General features: G+C 26.7%; 1 protein-coding gene across 13 annotated transcripts in view; it reads right to left on the bottom strand.

Moving 5' to 3' along the window:
- Positions 1–18,920, bottom strand: part of LOC107439298 (FK506-binding protein 15) — a 47,543-nt gene extending 28,623 nt beyond the window's left edge. For 11 of the 13 annotated variants that reach the window (XM_016051847.4, XM_016051848.4, XM_016051844.4 and 8 more), the window contains exons 1-15: positions 18,682–18,920; positions 16,957–17,045; positions 14,124–14,218; positions 12,851–12,923; positions 11,547–11,616; positions 11,383–11,457; positions 11,065–11,163; positions 9,464–9,616; positions 9,304–9,369; positions 8,259–8,402; positions 7,007–7,110; positions 6,424–6,478; positions 4,433–4,546; positions 2,394–2,541; positions 591–679 (exon numbers count right to left, since the gene is read on the bottom strand). In XM_016051847.4, the coding sequence (XP_015907333.1) occupies positions 591–679; positions 2,394–2,541; positions 4,433–4,546; positions 6,424–6,478; positions 7,007–7,110; positions 8,259–8,402; positions 9,304–9,369; positions 9,464–9,616; positions 11,065–11,163; positions 11,383–11,457; positions 11,547–11,616; positions 12,851–12,923; positions 14,124–14,218; positions 16,957–17,015 (1,344 nt within the window). In that variant the 5' untranslated portion in view covers positions 17,016–17,045; positions 18,682–18,920. Of the gene's footprint in view, positions 1–590; positions 680–2,393; positions 2,542–4,432; positions 4,547–6,423; positions 6,479–7,006; positions 7,111–8,258; positions 8,403–9,303; positions 9,370–9,459; positions 9,617–11,064; positions 11,164–11,382; positions 11,458–11,546; positions 11,617–12,850; positions 12,924–14,123; positions 14,219–16,956; positions 17,046–18,681 lie in introns of all 13 variants that reach the window. The other 2 variants (XM_087166106.1, XM_087166104.1) reach the window with 2 other exon arrangements.
- Positions 18,921–21,235: the final 2,315 nt, after the last annotated feature.

The raw sequence follows: 21,235 nt of genomic DNA, 5'->3' as shown, positions 1-21,235 counted from the left end.
TGCCCCTAGGAATTTTCGTGTATGCGGGTACACAAATGTCTTAAATATGTAAACAGTATTTATACTTTACACATTTAAGACAAAAATTACAACAGTATACGTATTTACTTAAACGTGTCAGTGCTAATTAATAAGGTTTATTACAAAACCTGATACAGTAATAAACATTAATCAACATTGCTTTCTGAGAGAAGGGAAGAGTTTTGTGTTGGTGGCAGATGAGAGGCTCTCACTTGACTCATAGAAGTTTTAGGAATATATATGAGAGCAGGGGGTATATGTACTCTGAGTCAACTTATCTCTTTGTTTGACATGCAGGGATACTTTTCTCTCGCGCATCAATATGAAACAACGCTCCTTTCCACAATGTGGCTGCCGACAAGGTTGTATTTTTTAATTTTTTGATTAATATTTTGGAAAAACGAGAGACTGCACTGAAGCTGCAAAACATGAAGTGTGAAGTGATGAGGGAACACTGTACTTTTTAAAAGAAGAAAAAAAACTTAAAAACAGTAAGTTGAAGCTACATAGTTAACAAAAAAAAATTAACTAAGTATTTAACAAACAATAGAAAGATATATATTTCTTACATTAAAAGAGGGGTGATTAGTTAAAACTGCTGGTGGATAAAATGGTACTGATGCACTTGGCTGTTGATTGGCATGAAATACATTTGCTTCTGTAAAAATAAATAAAAATATAAACAAAATATCAAAATTTAGGGCGACAAGTAAAGCTGTGTATTTGAAGATACTTGCATTTTAACTCTTTTTCCTTCAGAGCAAGTCTTAAAATTGTAAGGATTTTTTTTTACACATATGTAATTATTTGCTTAGAGGTACTACTTATATATTTTACAATTATTTGAAGAGTATTTCTTTTTTTAACAATTTGACATTTTATAACGCATAAGCATTGCTCATGCAAAATCTTGAGAAGCAAATTGTTACATTTTTGTCAAATTTGGTATTTAGGAAAATAATTTGCCAAACCTATTTCTTTTTTGTGTTGCTATTTAATTACAACATCTCACAATCAATTATAGAGATACACTTGAAATTTAGATAAAAATATGTGGAAATGGAAGAATATTTGAAACTATGACGTAAGAAGAGTAATGTAATTGAATTAGCTAGTGTATATATATACGCACACACACAATCAAACTTCTATTACTCAAAGTTTTGATAATTTTGGTTTCAAAAATGGTCCTGGGTTTCAAAAATGTATTTTTGAAACCCAGGCGAAAATTCCAAATGTAACTTTGAAAGTTTTTCTTCATTACTCCAGAGTTTGATCAGTGGATTTTTTCAACAAATCAAAGAAAATTTCATTTCACAAACATCAATTTTAATCTATTAGTCGATTTAAAACAAATTTACAACCTAAAAATACTTTATAGATTATAAAACGATTCTCAGCTAACAGCGCAGGGAATAGAAAGAAACCAACAACTTTGGGAAGGAAAATTATCTAAATTTCCCATCATTGTTATTATTATGAAAAATCTACGCAAAAAATAGTAAATAGGGACATACATAAATCCTAGTTTTATTTCAGGGTGGCACAATGAAATGTGTGACAATTACCCTCACTTTTTGTTTGGGAAATGATCACTTTTGTATGAGAAATGATGCACACAGTTTTGGATATTAAAAGATTGTTATCAAAAACCTTCGACCACATGCAGTTACACTAACATGTGTTTTGTCGGAGAATTCTGGTTTTTGTTTGTGTTTCATAACTGTTTTGTTTGTTAGTCTTTTGATGTAAATGTTTTTGAACATTGGTATAAATTTAGCATTAATTTGAAACTTTACAAAAACTTAACAACATGGGTGATGGGTATAAATTTTGAATACTGGCTACCAAAAATTTTGAATTTTTTTTTTTTTTTTTTACTACTTACTGAAGAATTGTCCAACATATCCTATTCAAAATTATGATTCAAAATTTGCTATCCATAAAGCTTCTCTTCTTTTTACCCAAATTGATATCGAACTGTTATACTATGGTTCAAAGCTAAAGATAACATATTTTAATCAGTTTTCAATTAATCGAATTTTCAATAACAGAAAGTATTTTTTGCTTGCGAGGAAGCTTTGAGTTATAGATATTTCACTGTAATATATATATATATATATATACATATATAACCATTTATGCATTGATTTATTATAAATATTATAGTACAGATTTTATTATAAATATTATAGTGCACCTTAATATCAGAATAAATATCTATATTTGATACAATTTAAATCTGAATGGTAATGACATTCCAAAGCACCTGACTTTTTACAGCACAAAATAAGATACCATCTTTTTTTTTTTTTTAAAAAAATAAAAAAATAAAACATTTGTTACATCGCAAGGTGACAGTAAATTCTTACCTTGAACAGATTGAAGTTGAGCAGGTTGAGCTGAAATCAGATGATCAGAATTCTTTCTAGAGGAAGATCTCGAAGCAGGTTTAGGTGAAGATGTTCTGGATCCACCAAGTTGGACAGGAGGAGTAGCTTTTGCATCCTGAACATCTTCCTAAAGAATAAGTAAAGGATTTATCCATAATTATATGCATATTTTTTAATACCATTACACTTCTAGTGACTTAGATTAATTACAGCAACCATTGATATCATAGTTGTAGAGTCAAAAAATAGTTTCACAAGATTGAGAATTTTTCTATGCATGGGAAGGGGTCAAAAGACAATTTTAAAACAACTCATTAAATTACTGCAATTTTCTATCCTTGCAAAAACAATGTAGGGAATGTGCGGAAAAGTTTAAATTCCTGCATGAAACAGTATCATATGGGAATTCACAAACCTTTTACATAATTTTTTCTTTTTAATATGACTGAAAAACTTAGAAATTATTATATGGCATTCTGAGAAAAATAAAATTTTTGAATTTAAAAAGTTTAGCAGTCCTTTGTAAGACATAAAATATTAAATATAAAATAAGTTACAAATGTTTGTTCATTTTGGATAAAGACAATTTGCAAAAAATTTTGTGATGTTTCTATAGAATCTAAGACTAATTCTCATTAAAAAAAAAAATGTCACTTAAGATATTCTCTCACAAAACGATTAAATAATGTTTAACAAAAATTATTTTATTCATTACGAAACATTTTTTTCCTATTTTTTTTCTTTTAGAAATTCATTTTTAGATTTACGCCTCTGATAAGATAATTGAAAATGCACAACTATTAAGGCAATAACTAGTTTTCTGATATTGCTTTTTTTTTTCTCAAAAAAAAGGAGAAAGAAAAATTAGAATTCTAAGAAAATGGAACAATATTTAAACACCAAAAAGCATATTATTCCCTAAGAGAAAAAGTACACTGTACCAGCATAGTCCTTAAAAAGTACACAAATGAGTTACTGATATGTTTTGACTCAAATACGCTTCATATGAATGATATAACAACTAGATAGCTTAGTTATAAATTAAAAATAAATTCATCATTTATTAGAAATTCTTATAGCATTATAATTTTATGATGACAAAAATAGTGCTTGTTGCAAATAAACAGTTTACCTTTACCACTACAATTAATTATGGATATCATGCAATTCCTTGAAACTCTTTGGCCTTTGGAACTTACTTGATATTGTTTCTTTCGCCAAGAAATCTAAATAAGTTGTGATCTGGATGGTTAAAGTTTAGATAATTGAGAATTTTATTGCTATCATTTAGTCTCATTGTCTTGTAATTACAATTAAATGTTTCTTATCAAAACCCTTATAAACTAGCAAAAATAAATAAATGTGAGTTGACAAACAAAAAAAAATATATTTTAGGATTTCAATTACCCTTGTTCTTGTTTCTACATTTCACATATTTTTTAATGAAAAGCTCATTGAAATAGCTCATAATTGGATATTCTTTGTACATTAAAGTTATTTTCTCAAAATTCTCAACTTTGGATTTGGCAGTGTCTACAAATCAACCTCATCAATAATTATAATCAAAACTTTTCTCAGGTGTTTCCACAAAAACCAGTGATTGTAATTAACACATTACAAGTAACAAAACTATATTAGTAACAGAACCATCAAAAAGTCCTTCATGAAAGCTAGTTTGTCTTAATGCTTGATCCAGAAATTCCCTATGAAATTAGAAGGCTATGAAGTTAAAACATTGATAGTTGTAAATTCTGAAATTGGGTCAGATATTCAATGCGGGTTATAAAATAAAATTTAAAGAAAGTGAATTGTTTATATGAATTGGTAGATAATTTCTTCTTAAAAATTTTTTTTTTTTCAAATAATAATAAATTAATTTCATCTTTATTTGCGAAAACGTTTCAGTACTTTAAGTCACTATAGACCTGAAAACTGTTCTGTAAATTTTTAATTTAAAATTAATAATGTTTAATGACACATAAATATCAATAGATGTACATAAACCTATGGAGACTTACTTCACTTTCAGAATCACTTTCAACTTGAGCTGGAATCGCTCCATGAAAAGGTAAAGTAGCAGTTCCCATTTTTGCCATTCGAGAAATCAACTGAGCCTTATCCTTCTTGGGACTCTGCAAAAAAAAAAAATCTCTGTAAAAATAATTATTACATCAGAATTTAATACATGCATTATTTTCTATTAAAAATAACCCCTTAAAATAAAATTAAAATTTGTCATAAAAAATAAATAATTAGACAGCTGATTGGATGAAATCTTATCAGTCACTGATGGTCTCTCTTTCATCGTAGAACCTTGAACAAAACTTTTTTTTTTAAACCTTCAAATTATTATTGCAATAAATATTTCTGATATTGTGGGTAAAATTTCAACATGATCAACATTTCAATTCAGATCTTTACACATGAAGTTATCTTTACCCATGAAGATAACAGATGAAGTTATCTTTAGGATATGAAGCTGTACATGTAACATATAAAAAGTAACATACAGATTCTAGTAAGGTCTATATAGTATCACATCTATAAGCTGGGATCAATTCGTGAATAAGTCACAAAACTTTAAAAATTATTGAGCTTAGAGAAAAAAATAAATCTTCAAATTTAATTCTAATCCTAAATCCATTCCTATCCTATAGGCTGTGGAAGCATCAAACTTTAATCTGGAGGGGGCAGGGTTTGACCCTCGAAGCTCCTAAGATCCACAGAGTACATGTGATATATGTGTTCATATAATCTATAGCAGGGGTATTCCAACTGGCGGCCCGTGAATTCTTTTTTTGTGGCCCGCGAACTAAAATATATTAGTTGTCATTTTTTGCGGACAATTTTCGTAAAAAATCTATATAGGTTTAAAATACTTTTCTCGTTAATAAAAACCTATTTTCTTCGTTTCTGTGAAACTTAACATACCAACGGTGCAAAAGAAATTATTTCTCAGGTTTTGCATCCAAGAAAATTATTTATTCAAATACAAAAATAATAGTATATGTTGTTCTTTTTTATTTCATTTTTTTGTATTTTGTGAATATAATTTAGCATGATCGTATCAGAAATTTTCTCGAAGAAATTCTCCGATTTAACTTTTTAAAACCACTCATTTAGGACGAAAATATTTACACACACATTTGTAAATATCTATTCTCTGGTGGTTGCAGCAGACAAACCTCAATTTTCTCATTGAACATTTTGTGTGCTACAATGTAAGTTTTAATACCAATCTTTTTGAAGTTTTATATCTTAACAACTAGATATTTGTTGCACATTAATTGTTTAATACATAGGTGCACATTAAAGTTATTGTAGCCCGAATTTTTATCATTTATTTAATATTTTTTTAAATATTATTAGTAACAATTAAGTATTTTTAAAAATATACTTATTTTAATTTGTTATTCAATACTTTTGTTTTGTACAACTTGGTAAAAATCTGACAGTAATATTTAATGTTCCTTCAAACATAAAAGAGTTCTACATAAAATTTTGATGAAGTTGTGGCCCGCCATTTGATTTGTGTTTTTAATTGCGGCCCCCGGCCTCATGTAAGTTGGAAACCCCTGATCTATAGAATGGAAAGTACCATGGTGAGTTGCTGATCAGCACCATGGGTACAGGGATATGAAGAAAATTTTCTTCTTCAGATATGTCTAAATTTTGAAGGTAACCTCACATAAATGGGAGGTGCCGCCATCTATCCAAGAGGTTCTGCGCTAAGTCGCACTTTCATCCTAGCAGTGTTCTCTTATCAAAAAAAAAGTTCTTTCTTCTGACTTAATTTGCAAAGCCAATGAATGGCGATCTTAGCTTGTCTAAGTGTCATTAGAAACAACAATATACTCGGTTACAATGAAAGTCAAAAGTACCAATATTAAAATACTGAACATATAATATTTTTTAAAAGAAATTATAAAACTATTCATGTTTCGTACCAGATCATGCAAATTAAATCAAACATCTTTTTCTCAATATTTTAAATTTATTTATAATTTACCTGTGTTAACTGTTCTGAAATAGAAGCCCCTCGTTGTCGAATATTATCTTCAGAACTAAAAAAAATTATGTTTATAATTAGGAATTTAAAATGGAATTATTATGAATGAATATAAAAATGATTAGTTATAATTATGTAAAATAAACTTTCATTTTAAATGCTAGTAATTTAAATAGAGTTAAAAGGCATCAGGTCGCAATCCAGTACTGCACCAATATAATATTTTGCAATCTAGGTTATACACTCTTTGCACTAACATTAGATGGCTCTTAACTACTTGTACTGGCAAAAAATTCACAGATGTGTTTATGCATTGCAAAGCACTGAGAGATCAATACGTTATAGAAATCAGGAAAATCTTTTTTGTGATACAAACTACAAATGACTTTTTTTTTATTTCTGTGATAATTCCCTACTGCTATGTTCAGCATGCATTTGACAATTTTTTGAGAAAAGCATCTTGTGCACAACACTTTTTTCCAGAACAAGTAGTTAAATGTGACAGTCTTAAATCAAAAAATAAAGATCAAAAGAAGGTTACCATTTGATCAAATGGAATTACAGGAAAAAAAATCATAAAAACCTTATGGAGGAATGACGAGGCTGTACTTCAGGTTTTTTTTCTGGTAAATTCTCTGCTGCTTTTAATGGGCTCGGTGAATGTGAGGAATCTCGAGATACTTTGACCTACAATTAAAAGTAAAAAATACTTTTGCAATTTACAATTACAATCTACAATCAAGGTTTGCAATTCACAAGTAACAAAAATTAAACTATTATTTAAAAAAATTTGAAATATGATTACAGACTACACATGAAAAAAAGGTTTAACTTATAGATTTTATAGGTGCAGAGTCCCCCAAAAAAAGTCCATATCTAGTTTAGAAACTTTAAAATTGCCTTGGACACAGTTGTAAAAGTAGTGTCTAGGTATAGTAAAGGGACTGTGTATTACAAAATGAAACCACTTACAGCTCCATTAGGTGGAAAACTGCCGACTAGTGTCCTTATTTTAAAAACAGTATAAGAAAGAGGGAAAAGTGAATAAAAAGTTAGAGAACTAAACCAATTTAATAACAACAGAGACCTTAGGACTTAAATGTTTGTTTATGATTCTCAATGATGTGAGGCGGCAAAACACGATTTTCTTTTTTAAAAAAAAACTAGTTATCACAAGTAATCTTTATTTCTGATGTACAAAGTTTCAACGAAGTATAAACTTACACAATTTTAGGAGTCCGTGAACATGATTACTTTAAAACCATTGAGCTGATCTTAAAGAAAATTTAAACACCTTTTTGGAAAGAATTACCGAATGATTGAATAAAGATATTTTTTCTTTGGTTAAAACTCACTTTAAAAGCAAGAAATTTTTTTTTGGGCGAAACAAGTTTCTTTTAACATTGAATGTGTAAAGCATTTAGAGTGAAAGTTGTTTTCTTCAATTCATTGAAAAATTTGCAAAACTGAGGTCGAGTTGGCAAGGTTTGTATGTATTGCTCACTAACACCAGCACACAGTGCACTCCATTTGAAGATTATATCAGGAGTAGGCATCTCTGAAATGCTGATGTTTAAAACATCCAACATTTGAATAAATATTTATTTTATTATATTAAGAAGTTTAGAGATAATAGCTTTTTTTATCCTTCAAAACCCCAGTGATGCTTTAATGTTCTATATTAAACTTTGGTAAAATATTTAAACCTCAATACAGCAACATACACTAGAAAGAAAATAATACTAATTGCTTCTAAATAATAAAGTCAAATTATTAAACTTTTAATAATTATTATATTCTAAAAGGGAAAAATGAAATTTAAAAAAAAAACATACTTTAGCTACTATGATTTCAAAAATAAGTGTAGAATTTGGTGGAACCGCACTGCCCATGCCCTCGGCACCATAGGCTAAGTGAGGTGGAACAATTAGAAGACGTCTGGTTCCTTTTTGAGCTCCAACTAAGCCTTCACTCCATCCCTGAAATAAAATGGAGAAGAAAATTATACAACAATCAGTCTAAATATAAATTATACCTTAGTAAATCCTTGAATAACACAGATATGTAAACAAAAATGCTTCAAATTATTTATCTAAATCTGTGCACTATTTCAGAAATTTTGAATTATAAAATAACACAGATGTTTTTTTTTTTTGAATATAAAAAGAAAGACTTTATTACAATAACAAACAGCCATCATACTTAGTTTGCCAAAAATAGAATGAAAAAACCGTATTTAGAAAATAATCAATCCATAAATATATTTTCAAGTCAATTCTAATCAAATACAAATTATTTTAGAAAATCATTACATGTTTGAGTGGATAATATTTGCAAACATTGGAAAAGCGGATGAAAATGAAACTGCAATTTAATGTCTCTTTAAGTGAATGAGAGCACATAGCAAATATTTTTTGTTTAAATTGACTGGACACTTAATCTGAAAAACTACTATTTTATCATACGGTCCAAACTAATCATTTAATTCTTCAAGTATCAGTCTGAAAACGTCATCTTTGCAAAAATGACATGCAGTCAGATGCAATAACAGATTTGTACCATTTACTTAATAAATAAAAAAATCACTAAATTCAGAGTTCCTTAAAATTTTGCAACTCATGTCCTTATTTCTCAGGAACTGCCCATTAGTCATTTTCAACTAAGAGTGACAAATTTTGATGTATACAGATGTGTTAGTCAGCACACACAAACAATGACACGAATGTATAGAATATAATAGTTTATTCTATACTTTAATATTTTAAAGAAATAAAATGACTACCCTATATAAAATCAAACTTATATAAATACGTAACTTTAAAACATGAACTTCATTTACTTGAGCAGTCCTTAATGAAACATTGAGTATAAAATAGATACCTTAATAACTTTTTTCCCAAGTCGCAATCGAAAAGCTGATTCAGACTGCATGTTGGTGTCAAAGACCTACAAAAAGAAAAAAGAGAAAGTTTATCTTCAAGTGAAAACATGTGTATTTGTCTAATAACATAAAAAAAAATAACAACAGATTCTTACTAACTTGACCAAAAACATAATTTGTTAACAACCAGCCAGTATATTTGACCTCGGCAGAGTCTCCAGTATCCAGAGTTGGACCTTCTCCTAGAGTAAGGTCTTGTATTATTAAGGATGGCTGATTTTTATCAAGACTATTGGCTTTAGCTAGAGCAATCTAAAAATAAATAAAAAATAATAATAAAGTTAAATTTATGTAATTCTTTTTAAAAAAAATGGTATGAGGTATTTTTTGATAGTATCAGCAAATATTTGCTATCATATGGTTAGTAGTTTCATAAAAAGTAATAAAATTTGTATACCAGAGAGATTTATTATAAGTTTTTATGCTTTCATTAAGTAAAGCAGAATACAAAATCAATTCAAAAAAATTTCATTTGTAACAACATGCCTGTAAAGGTAATTTTAATATTTTCAATTATTATTTTTGTACATTGTCAGTGGTCTGCAGATACGGAGCAAAAACCTAACCAATTGTAATAAAATGACATATACCAATCAAATAATATATCCAACTACCAAAACTATAAATCTATTTTTATTTTTAAAATAATTTTTTTTACAAATAATAAGTTGGTTACAGCAAATTATTTTATCAAGAATAAAAAATTATTTTAAGATTTAATAATGAAGTTTTAAGTCATTACAATTTAAATGTATAGCATTTAAGAAAAAAATTTAGAATTTTTTTTTAGAAATAATAATTTTTTTTACCTAGAAGATAATTTACAATTATACTAATGAAAAGAAATTTAAAGTGAGGACTCAAATTTTAATATTTTTTTTAAAAATTAAGTTCCCAACACTTCTTTTCAGAGACCTCTAATTCAAGTGTTATTACATTATGCCTGTATGTCATTCAATTACATTATGCCTGTATATCAAACTTTAATATTCATTTAACTCATATTCCTTTTACTAAACTAACCGAAAATATTCTAAATCTTAAGAGTTGCTGTTTTATCGTTTTTTCATTGCTGCTAAGATTATTTATGCCAAAATATTCTTAAATATAGGAATTCATGTCTTCAAGGAATTAGATCGGTTAGACACTAACTCTATATACGAGTATCTTCACTCGTATTTTTGCTACTTTAAGATGGTCAGTGGTCACTTGATATCGTTTGATATTTATAAAGCTTTGTCTCATATATTTTTTTGCAATTTTTTTTATTTGATTAACACAGGAAATTTTAATGAAAATACAAAAAAAAATATTTTAGTTATTAAATAAATTATACTATGAACACTAATAAAAAATGATAAAAACTTGCAAATTATTTTGTTAAACAAAAAACAATTTATATTTTAATTTAAATTTATACGAGTAAAAGAGGTTTTGATGTAACGAGATAAAGAGAGGTTTAAAATGAACTGAGATAAAGATTATTTTTAAACTATAATAAAAATACTATTAGGAATTTAAAGAAAATTTGGAAAATAAGTGATGATATATGTGACAGCACCTATCTTAAAGAATTGTGTAAAAAATAATTAGATAAATAAAAAATATATATATTTCATTATATGCTTAGCTTCTTGCAGTTTTTAAAAACATTTTAAAAACTATTAATTAATTGTATAAAGGATTGTTGTTATTTTTACCTGTTTAGCAAATTCAACAAGGGCTGTTTCGACATCAAAATTAATGGACCAGTTTTCATTTCTATCATCATAAAACATTGCATAGTTATTTTGCTGAACCTAAGAATAATTTAAAATTTAACATTGCAGAAAATCAAAATAGTTAGAAATAACAACACTAGATTTGAAAAAAAAATAGATAATTAACTGCAACATTAAACTGGAAGTTTCTTTAAAAGAACAAAAATCAACAAAATCAATACAAAAGTTAGAATGCATGAAGTTTACTCAAATAATAGTTGCAGAGCTAAAAATATTTAATTTTTTAAAGATACTTACTTGGAATTTAAAAAGTTGATGAATATTACAGGTAGCTACTTTGACTTGTTTTCCTTTATACAATAAGATTTGATACTAAAGAGGAAAAAGCAAGGGGGGAGAAAACATTTAGTGCTACTGCATAAACAATTAAAAATATAAATAAAAATAAATAAAATACATACATTACTAGCTTCATGCCAGCCTAATATTGCACACCCCAATTTTCCTTGCACTGTATAGTTACCATCAACTCTAAAGTAATAAAAATTTATTATATTACATTTAAAATAGAGGGGGAAAAACGAGATCAAATGATAGCAAAAGGGTGAAGTTGTGTGGAGGATAAGACATCAACAATAACCAATAATTTTCATTATTAGTTCCCTAGGACTTATTATATTATGAACTTAGTGACAAATAAAAAAGGAAAAAGACTAGTTCTAAAAGCCTGGAATGCAAATTAAATATAAAGAACAAAAGAGCATGCAGATTTCAAATCAGATAATTTAATAATGTTTGTGCATCACAGGTAAAAGGCAGTATATGAATTTCTTCTTCTGCGATTTTAAAATTTTTATAGTTTCTGATACAGTTTTGTTTCTTTATCCAGAAGTATAACAAAGCATTTTGTTACAAGCCTAAAACCAACATATTGCCACTTAGAAAAGAGACTATAATAGTGCAATTAGAAGTGAAAAATATTTATTCCATGAGTTATGTTGAAAAATTTAACACTTGTTGATGTAATGCCTTTTACCATAATACGTACATGGATATATTGAGTACTATAGTAAAAATTAATAAAAAAAGTAATTAATTTGATAACATTTAAGCCCTTATCCATGCTAGAAGTAGAAAAAAGCTAAACAATAAATTCTATACTATAAATTAAATATCAAATTGAGATTATAACGTGATTAGCAAAAAATAACAGCTTCTACAGACATAGCACGAAAGTAAAATAAAAAAAATTTAAAAAAATGGAAAAAGTATAAAGTTCAAATCACATTCAAATGCCTAAAGCTTTAAAAAATAAAAATAAAATAAAATAATGAAGTATAAATACAATATCAAGCAAAATTCCTGCATCTTAAAGTGTAAATAAAATAATAAGTGGAAATATTGCGTAGCGAAGCATAAAAAAAAATTAAAAGAAAGAAAATGAGTTAAATGAGATTGCTGTTCCAAATAGAAATGATTAAATGATGAACACTGAAGTGGAAAGCAAATATATACTGTATAAGTTTCATTAAACTTTTAAATAAAATGACAAATACAAATATTGTCAATGAGAAAAATCTATAAATAATAAAATATTAATTAAAAAAATATATTAATGAGTAGTACATTTAATGTTTTACATAAAATTCTACAAAATATCATAATTTATAACTAGAAATAAAGCATCTTCTTATTAACAGTACATCTATAAAATTAACTTAGAATAAATGGTACATGACACATAACAGCAAGTAAAAGAACTTACAATTTATAAGCATTTACAGCTGATGCATGGATTAATTTTAAAGTTCCAGTTCCTTGATTGCTTTGAGAATTATCTGAAAACGGTAATAGAAAATTTAATGTTTTATATTGAAATCAAATAATTAGTAAGAAGTGAATAATGATGAAATATTAACTACACAATGCAATCTGATTAGAAGATTAAGTTTAAACATATAAGTAATAAAATACTGATAGCTTTTTAATTTGAGTAATTGATGTCCTAATTATCTAATAATTATGAAATTAAGCTATTATCAAAAAGTCTAAACTTTTGATTAGCCTAAATCATTAGTGTTATTTCAACACATATTATTACAGCACAAGCTGAGAATTTAACACTCATTGGTGGTGCTTGTAACTTGAGACTTTCAATCAAAATTTTCTGAACTTAATTGAAGAAGTAGTACAATTTAAACCGATTCATAAAGTTGAAAAAAATAAGCGAAAAATAGATGCAGTGTTGTTGATTACTTGAAGTTATCACTATCAGGTTTAGTTTATTGTTTGAATTATACAAAATAGACTACTAGCTTATACTGATAATTTATTTTGAAGTACAACACAAAATGTTTTTTTCTTACTTTGCATCTTGCTTATCAAATAAATATCTCGTAATAATCATTATTCTTCTTTCAAGGCACTATGGTCTGTTATAGGCCAAGGCCATCCCAAATAGTCTTTGCCATCTGGTCCTATCCACAGCAGAGCTCTTCTAGTTTCCTTTATTTATTGTAGGAAAATCCTTCTCTACCGAGTCAACCCTGATTGGTGCTCTTCTTTGTTTTTTGTTTCCCATGGGATTCGGAAAAGTGAGCTTTTTTAATGGATTTGTATTATCAGATCAGAACAGATGTCGAAGCCATCATAGTCTATTGTACTACATAAATTTAACAATATCACAATATCAATCAATACTTTTCGTATATTTCAAAGTTAAACAAGGATCTCCAGCGGTTATTCTCATCCGAATATTTTTCTAAAGATTTTTTGTTCAAAAGTCAATAGTTTAGTTAATAGTCAATAGTTTTAAAAAGTTATAATGTAACTTGGTTATTGCCCAGAATTCACTCTTATAAAGCAAAATATGTCAAATTAGTGTTTTATAGATAATAATTATTATAATCAACAAAAAAAATATGTAATGTTTTTGCATCCCTCCAGTGCTGCCCTATTTCTTCAACGAAAAAAGCAAGATAATAACATATACAAAAAATAAATAAGAGACATAAGTATAAGAATATCCTATGCCTTACCATTCTTTTTTGGTTGCTTTGGAGCTGTAAACGTTAATGCTTGGTTGACATCTCCACTAGCTTTCTCAGATTGGAACAAACTCGAAAGTCTTGATCTATATAGAAAAAAAAAGAAAAAAAAAAGAATTTTTTGAAACAAAGCTAACAAAAGATATGATCAAATAAAATTGCAATGAATATTTATAATTTACTTAAATAATTTTGAATTATAATCTTACTGATACAATGTATAATATCAGTAAGCTGATAATCTCAGTGATATAGCGTATGATGAATTGCAACATACTTCTGTAAATCTTCAATTGAACTCAATTTGGAGTAAGACCTAAATGCCTGCCTAAACATCTCAAACTTTTCTTTATTCAACAGGAAAAAAATATTCACAATAAGTTTTTTTTCTTTTTGCACAGTAAGACAATGTGTTGTGTTTGTATAAAGAACTCCCTTTGCCAGTTGTCTGGAATATTGTTGGTGACTATGGTTACAAGTTTGAACTATTCCAAAAAGGGGTGTGAGGTAAACAGTAAAGACAAGTTTTGATAGGTGTTGTTGAGAAAGATATCAAAAGCTTCCCTCAGTAAAAGTTGTATTTTCTTGTTTCTTTAGCAGCAGATAGCACCAGACTCTGAGGCAGAAGGAATTACTTTCTGACTATAGCTGGCCAGTTAAGGGATTTAAAAGAATTTAATAATAGCTTTATATCATGAAATTCATAGATTGAAAATATCAACAAAAACTTCAATTTGTTTTGGAATGGAATCATGGCTGAATGTTTTCTGATGTTTTGCTAAAGTTAAAGAATTGTCGGTTGTTTCCATCAGTGTTGGATTTTCATACTAACTTTGAAGTGATCAGAAAATCTAAATCCATGTTTGAATCTTAAAATCTTAATCCATGTTTAAGCTTTAGTGCAATTGAAAGATATAAATTTGTGAAGAATTTACTATACTGATGCTTTTTTCAAGATAAAAGAATTACCTGAATATTTTTTTTTTTACTCTATCTACATTATTTGGATAATTTAGAAATGCTCAATTTAATTTCGAAGAAATGCGCAGAATCTTCGTATGTGGGTGAAAGGCATATTCTTAGATAGAGGCATTTCGTTTTACATATCACTCAGGAATGTTAAGTTTGCTGCTTTATGAAAAGAGCATATTTGTGCATGAAAAGATTTAATATGCCAGAAGAATTAATTTTAAAAATAAAAGAATTCATTATTGCAATTCATCTGCTATGAAATGATTTAAGATTTGCAAAATTTTAAGATATTTTGAAGAAAAGAAATAATATACACATTTTATGAATGAGTAACTTCAATATGTTTATAGTTTATCATATGCATATTTAACATCCTTAAATAGTAGCAGGGGTGATTGTGAGAATTTCTTGAGTCACAAAAAAAAACAAAAAAAAAAAAAACAGTTTAAGTTGAAAAATTAGAAAAAAATTTAAACAAGGTTTCTTTCCTTTTTCTCAATATTTGTAAGTTTACTTGAAATATATTTAAAATTTTACACATACCTATGATGACCTGGAGAAGTAATTAAAATTTACAAATATGTCCTTCTTTCTTGAGTTTACAATTATAACAGCTATTTACTGATAAAAAATGAATATTAATCACGAATATAAGCTCATAAAGTATCTCTCTGGCTCTCCCTTACAAACAAATAAAATAAACTGTGCTTTTAAGTTCCACCTTTGAAAATTTGATTTCCGGAAACTTCTGTGATCAATGATTTTTTGAAACGTCTGGACCTTCGATCTCCGGAAACTTCAGGATCACTGTCAGCGAAAAATCCGTAAATCTGGATTTTTTCCGGAGCACAAACAGCCCTGTAGTAGTGTTGTGTGTATTTATTGTTTTATTTTTAATAAACTTATAGCAGAATGTTAACAAAGTATGTTTACCAAAGTAAAATTATAGTTTTGTGTGCTTGCTATATTTTAAAGAAATTCGCAACATAGTGGTAACGAAACTGTTGCCCAGAAGATAATATTTTATACAGATCTGCAATTTTTTTAATTTCATTATTGTTTGCAAAATGGATGCAAAGTGTCGTTTAATCATAGTTCTCGCTTTTGTGTAAATTGTTATATTTTATGAAATTTGCCACAGAGTGGTAATAAAACAGTTGCTTGGGGAATAACATTTGCTATAGATTTGTTGCTTTTTTATTTATGAAATGGATGTTTAGTGTTGTTTAATAACATAACAAATAAGTTCTGAATTTAGCAACACAATATAAATCAAAGTTGTCATTACAAATGTCTTCTAAAGTTGGTACTTTTAAAATTATATCTTAATTTTATTAAATTAGAATAAAAACTCGTACAATTTAAAATTTATCAAAAAAGAATTACAAAAGTAACAATAGGCCATAATGTATTCAACTATGAAGTCTCTTTACTTTTATCAATAAACAAAATTATTAAATTTATTAAATAAACTATATAAGCCAATGAATTAAATAAACTAAAATATAAATTTCTGTTTTAAAAAAATCTTTTTGTACATTTAATTAATGATAAAATTCAATAAAGCTATTGAAGCAATCATATATGAACATTCTGTTTCGAACCAAAAACAAATACTTTTACTGTGGTGTTTAGATTCAGGTCTTCATTGAATAAAACTTATTACAGTGGTTATGAACAATAGGTAGAATAGTTAATATATATATATATATATATATATATATATATATATATATATATATATATATATATATATATATATATATATAAAGACAATTTTCGTTGTAAACCTACCATAACATGACAATAAAACTTGTCTAAAAATGATTTCAATAATAAAAAATTACATTACCTAGTAGTGGAATTCACACCAAAATCTCCTTCATCATCTTCAATATTTGGAAATTGCATGGTGGAATTGATGAGTAACTAGTTGAAATTCTGTAGAGAAAGAAAAGATGCATTAATAATTAGATCAGGAAAGTTAATTATGAACTATTTTTTAAATATGATTACTATAGCTATGTAAATAAATATAGTGCATAATTTTATAATTAAAATTACCAACGCAAAATATATCAGAATTAGATAATAAAATGATTAAAAGTAAAAGATATTTAAGACAAAATTTTTTTTACTTATTTTGGAAAAAAATATTTTTAACTATATTTAATGGATTGCTAATTTTAACGGTTAGGAAACTCTGCCTCATGATTGCATTGTAATCCTCCTGCTTTTCAGCATAAAAAAATTTTAGAAAACTAATTAATATATTATAATGGTAGTAAAAATGTGCAGCATAAAAATTTCTTAGTCCCTAAATCATTCTTATAAATGGTTACGTTAATTACTTCTGTTTCTAACATTGCTACAAATTTACAATGAAAACAAACAATTTAACACCATTATATGGTTTTATTAACTTTAAACTATTCTTAAACAACTTTATAAATTTTTATTCCTCTACAACAAGTCAATGACTTTTTAATTAATTGGCAACATTATAATAATTGTGATTAGCCTTTAGTTACACTAATAGAATTTTTTTTTCAATTCAGCCAATAGTTTTTTTTTTTTTCCATTATTATTATTTTCACCTAATAAATTCTATTACATACAATACCTAAAATAATTTTCTTAAAGCCACATCATCTAAATTTTCTTTGATTTTAAAAATTCGTTCAAACATAAATTTAATTGTTAGATACAAGAACATATGTATTTATATTTTAAAAAATATTTTTTTAAATTGGATAATTAATTAATGAGAGCTAATTATTTATGTTAGTTACAGAACATTTTATGACCAATTTTTAAAATCAGCATTTTTCCCCCACAAATGTGAAAATTTCAAATTATTTTCTAATCACTCTATAGTTCTTAATTCCCTGTTAATTTAGTAGCCATAATTACAACTTTTATTAAACATGGTATATATATACTATTGCTAACAACTTTTGTGACTCTTCCGGGAATTATGCATATTATTTTTCATTAATATTATAAAAATTAAGAAAAGTATGGTTACATGTTCACTCATATTTAATCTAAATAATTGCCAACTTTAAAGTGATGAATATTGTTTTTTGCCCTAACTGATAGCGGGTTTATGTGTCAGTTAACAAAGTCATCTATTGAAGAAACAATAACTAAAATCACATAGACTAGATAAAAAGAAAAACTGTAAACTTATAAACAGATAAATTTAAAGATTCGTCAAAAACTTTAAAATAAAATTAAATACTAAAAATATTACAGATTTTCATAGAAGCTATTTATTTTGATAATTTGCAAGAGCAATGAAACAAAATGAAGTATTCCTTTAAAAAGTATGTTATAGTTCGACGACACGCGTGAGCATATAATTGAATTAACTAAAATATTTAAAATTGATAAGTTATCTTTAAAATTGTTTTTTCTCCCAAGAAATAAAATATAGGTACTATTAGAAGACAAAAATGTCATGAACTATGTAATAATTTCTTATAATAATTATCTTTACTTAAAAACATTTGTTATTTTATAATTTGTAGCTAATTTATTGATTAATTAACGAGTGTGTTACAAAATCCACTACCTATTTTTAAAATATCTGCATAGTTAAATTTCTTAAATACAATTTTAAAGACAACATAAAGATGCGACTGAAAATATAACGTGTCTTATACTGAGTACTTATGAAACTTTTAAAGTATTAAACACTGAATAGCTTTTATTTAATATAATTTTAAAAAGATTAATGCGACAAAGGGGTAGAACTAAACTACAACGATGTTTGTTTTCATTTTATCTCAGGTGACAGATGAAATCGTTGCCATCTGTTTAAGAATAAATTTCACATGCGTTTGGTTTCACTTATGGATGGGGAGCCGTATAAAATAAACAGAGATGGCGCTAAAAGTTAAAATTTGTTCAAAGTCTTCCGGGTTGCTACTTCCGATTCATTTTTACGCCTGAGCCAGAAAAAATGCACCATCCAATATTATTATACTTGTAGTGCTTATAATATAACGAGGTCTTTCAATTTAACTGCAAGCGAATTTGGACAAACAAAGGAACTGAACGTTGGGCGACTACAAACGAATTCGAATTACTCCACAAACATGTTATGAAGCTACCCAAAAAATAACAAACGGCGAAATTTTACACAAATATAGCCAAATAGCAGATAACAATAAAAACATGGCCAGCCTTACTCTTTATTAATTTTGGGATATTAATTTTCTCAAATATATTTACAATTCACAACCTTTTAGAGTTTAAAAATTTGAGAAAATTCTTATGAATGGTAAGATTACGCATAAATTTAAACACAAATCACAATAAAACTTCTTAGAATATCAAGCTTGTTCAAACATCTCCTCGTACGGATAACATAAGTGGGGGAAGGTCAGGGAATTAGCCGAGAAATAACCAGGAAAGCAAAACAACGAAAAATAAAAGCAACAGAAAAAACACTGAGAAAGAAACATTGCAACGCGAAATTGTACCTTAATTAAATAGCATTAATTCATTTAGCATTTCTTAAATTAATTTAATATTTTAAAATTAATAATTTTACAAGTGTTATTTTGACGTTTGCAGAACGGAACTCTTCACATTTCATACGTTTTAATACTTTTATTTCAAACTTTTATAAGAGCTTTAAAAATTTTCTAATGCCGAAAATTACACTTATCGTATTGTCATATGATAGTAAGATAAAAAAAAAATTCTAGATTTTTTAGACGAGTAATTTTTTAAAAAGTATTATAATAAGATGTTTATTATTTTGTAGTTATTTTAACTTACCTTAAAATTATCGCCCTAAGAGAGGATTGCTGATGAATGCAGGATACATGATAATATACTAGGAGATATATAATTAAAAACTATAAAATTTTAAAATTTTCTTTCTGCGTACTTCCAAGTAATCCATGTATATAAATAATTTTTTTAAAAATATCTAGTTACATTTGAATAAATATTTAATGGCATTAAATTTAGATTCAATGGTCTGAATGGAGTAGGTAGTTAAATTGAAATAATTTTTGAAGAAAATAACATATCGCCACCATTTTGTACGTCAGGTTTGCAAAGTGTTTCAAAAGAAACCTTTTATTTTAGTGTTTTATTTTTATATGTTTCTTTTTCAGAATGTAAATTTTGTCTCCTGAATATGTTAATTTTGTCTAAAATTTAGCAAAATATTAATGTAATAGATGCAATGTAATAGAGATCGCAGATTATCGAAATTGCCATGGTACGTCTTCGAATCATCCTCAGGGATGTTTCCCAGACCGTCGCCAATAGCCCATTGTGCAGCTCTAGTGTGATGTAAATAAAGTACCTACTTGTAAATTAAAGACATGCAAAAAAAAAAAAAAAATCTTTTTCCCTTCATTTTACTAACATATTTATTCAACCGAACCCAAAATAAGCATTCTTTGTTCATTCAAAGATCAATTTTTCCACTAAAGTCTGCCTCATAGAATTAAAATTGTTGTAAGTTCCAAACCATTTTATTTGTTTTTCTTTATTGATTTTCCTAAATTTATAATTTTTTTCTATCTAAGAATGATGCGAATGATGAAATAAAATTTTATGTAGAATTTAAACGACTTTCTTAGTTTTTATATTAGAAATAAGTATACTAGACATGAATAATATTTTAATTTTCATTATCATTTTTATTTCTAAATCTCATTTCAGTCAGACTATAATTTTCGTGGTTTTCCTTTGCATGTATCATTTATATTCATTATGAACATGAAGCTAAATTTTTCTATGTTCCGACGCTCTTATTATGAAAGGAATATTTACATTACAATTAGGCGGCCTTGTGACCTCCCAAATTTAATCAATACTTTTACACCTTGGCGTGGTGCATATATATATATATATATATATATATATATATATATATATATATATATATATATATATATATATATATATATATATATATATATATATATATATATATATATATATATATATATATATATATATATATATATATATATATATATATATATATATATATATATATATATATATATATATATATATATTATAATAACGAATGCAACGAAATTTGAAAATTATAGGTTTATTTGGAGAAAACATGCCTTCATGTACATATATGCAGC

The sequence above is a fragment of the Parasteatoda tepidariorum genome, chromosome 6 (assembly GCF_982258835.1).
Source record: "Parasteatoda tepidariorum strain Cologne lab strain chromosome 6, Ptep-v5.0, whole genome shotgun sequence".
Lineage (NCBI taxonomy): Eukaryota > Metazoa > Arthropoda > Arachnida > Araneae > Theridiidae > Parasteatoda > Parasteatoda tepidariorum.
The sequence above is the reverse complement of the archived record's forward strand: the minus strand, read 5'-3'. Positions and strand labels throughout refer to the sequence as shown.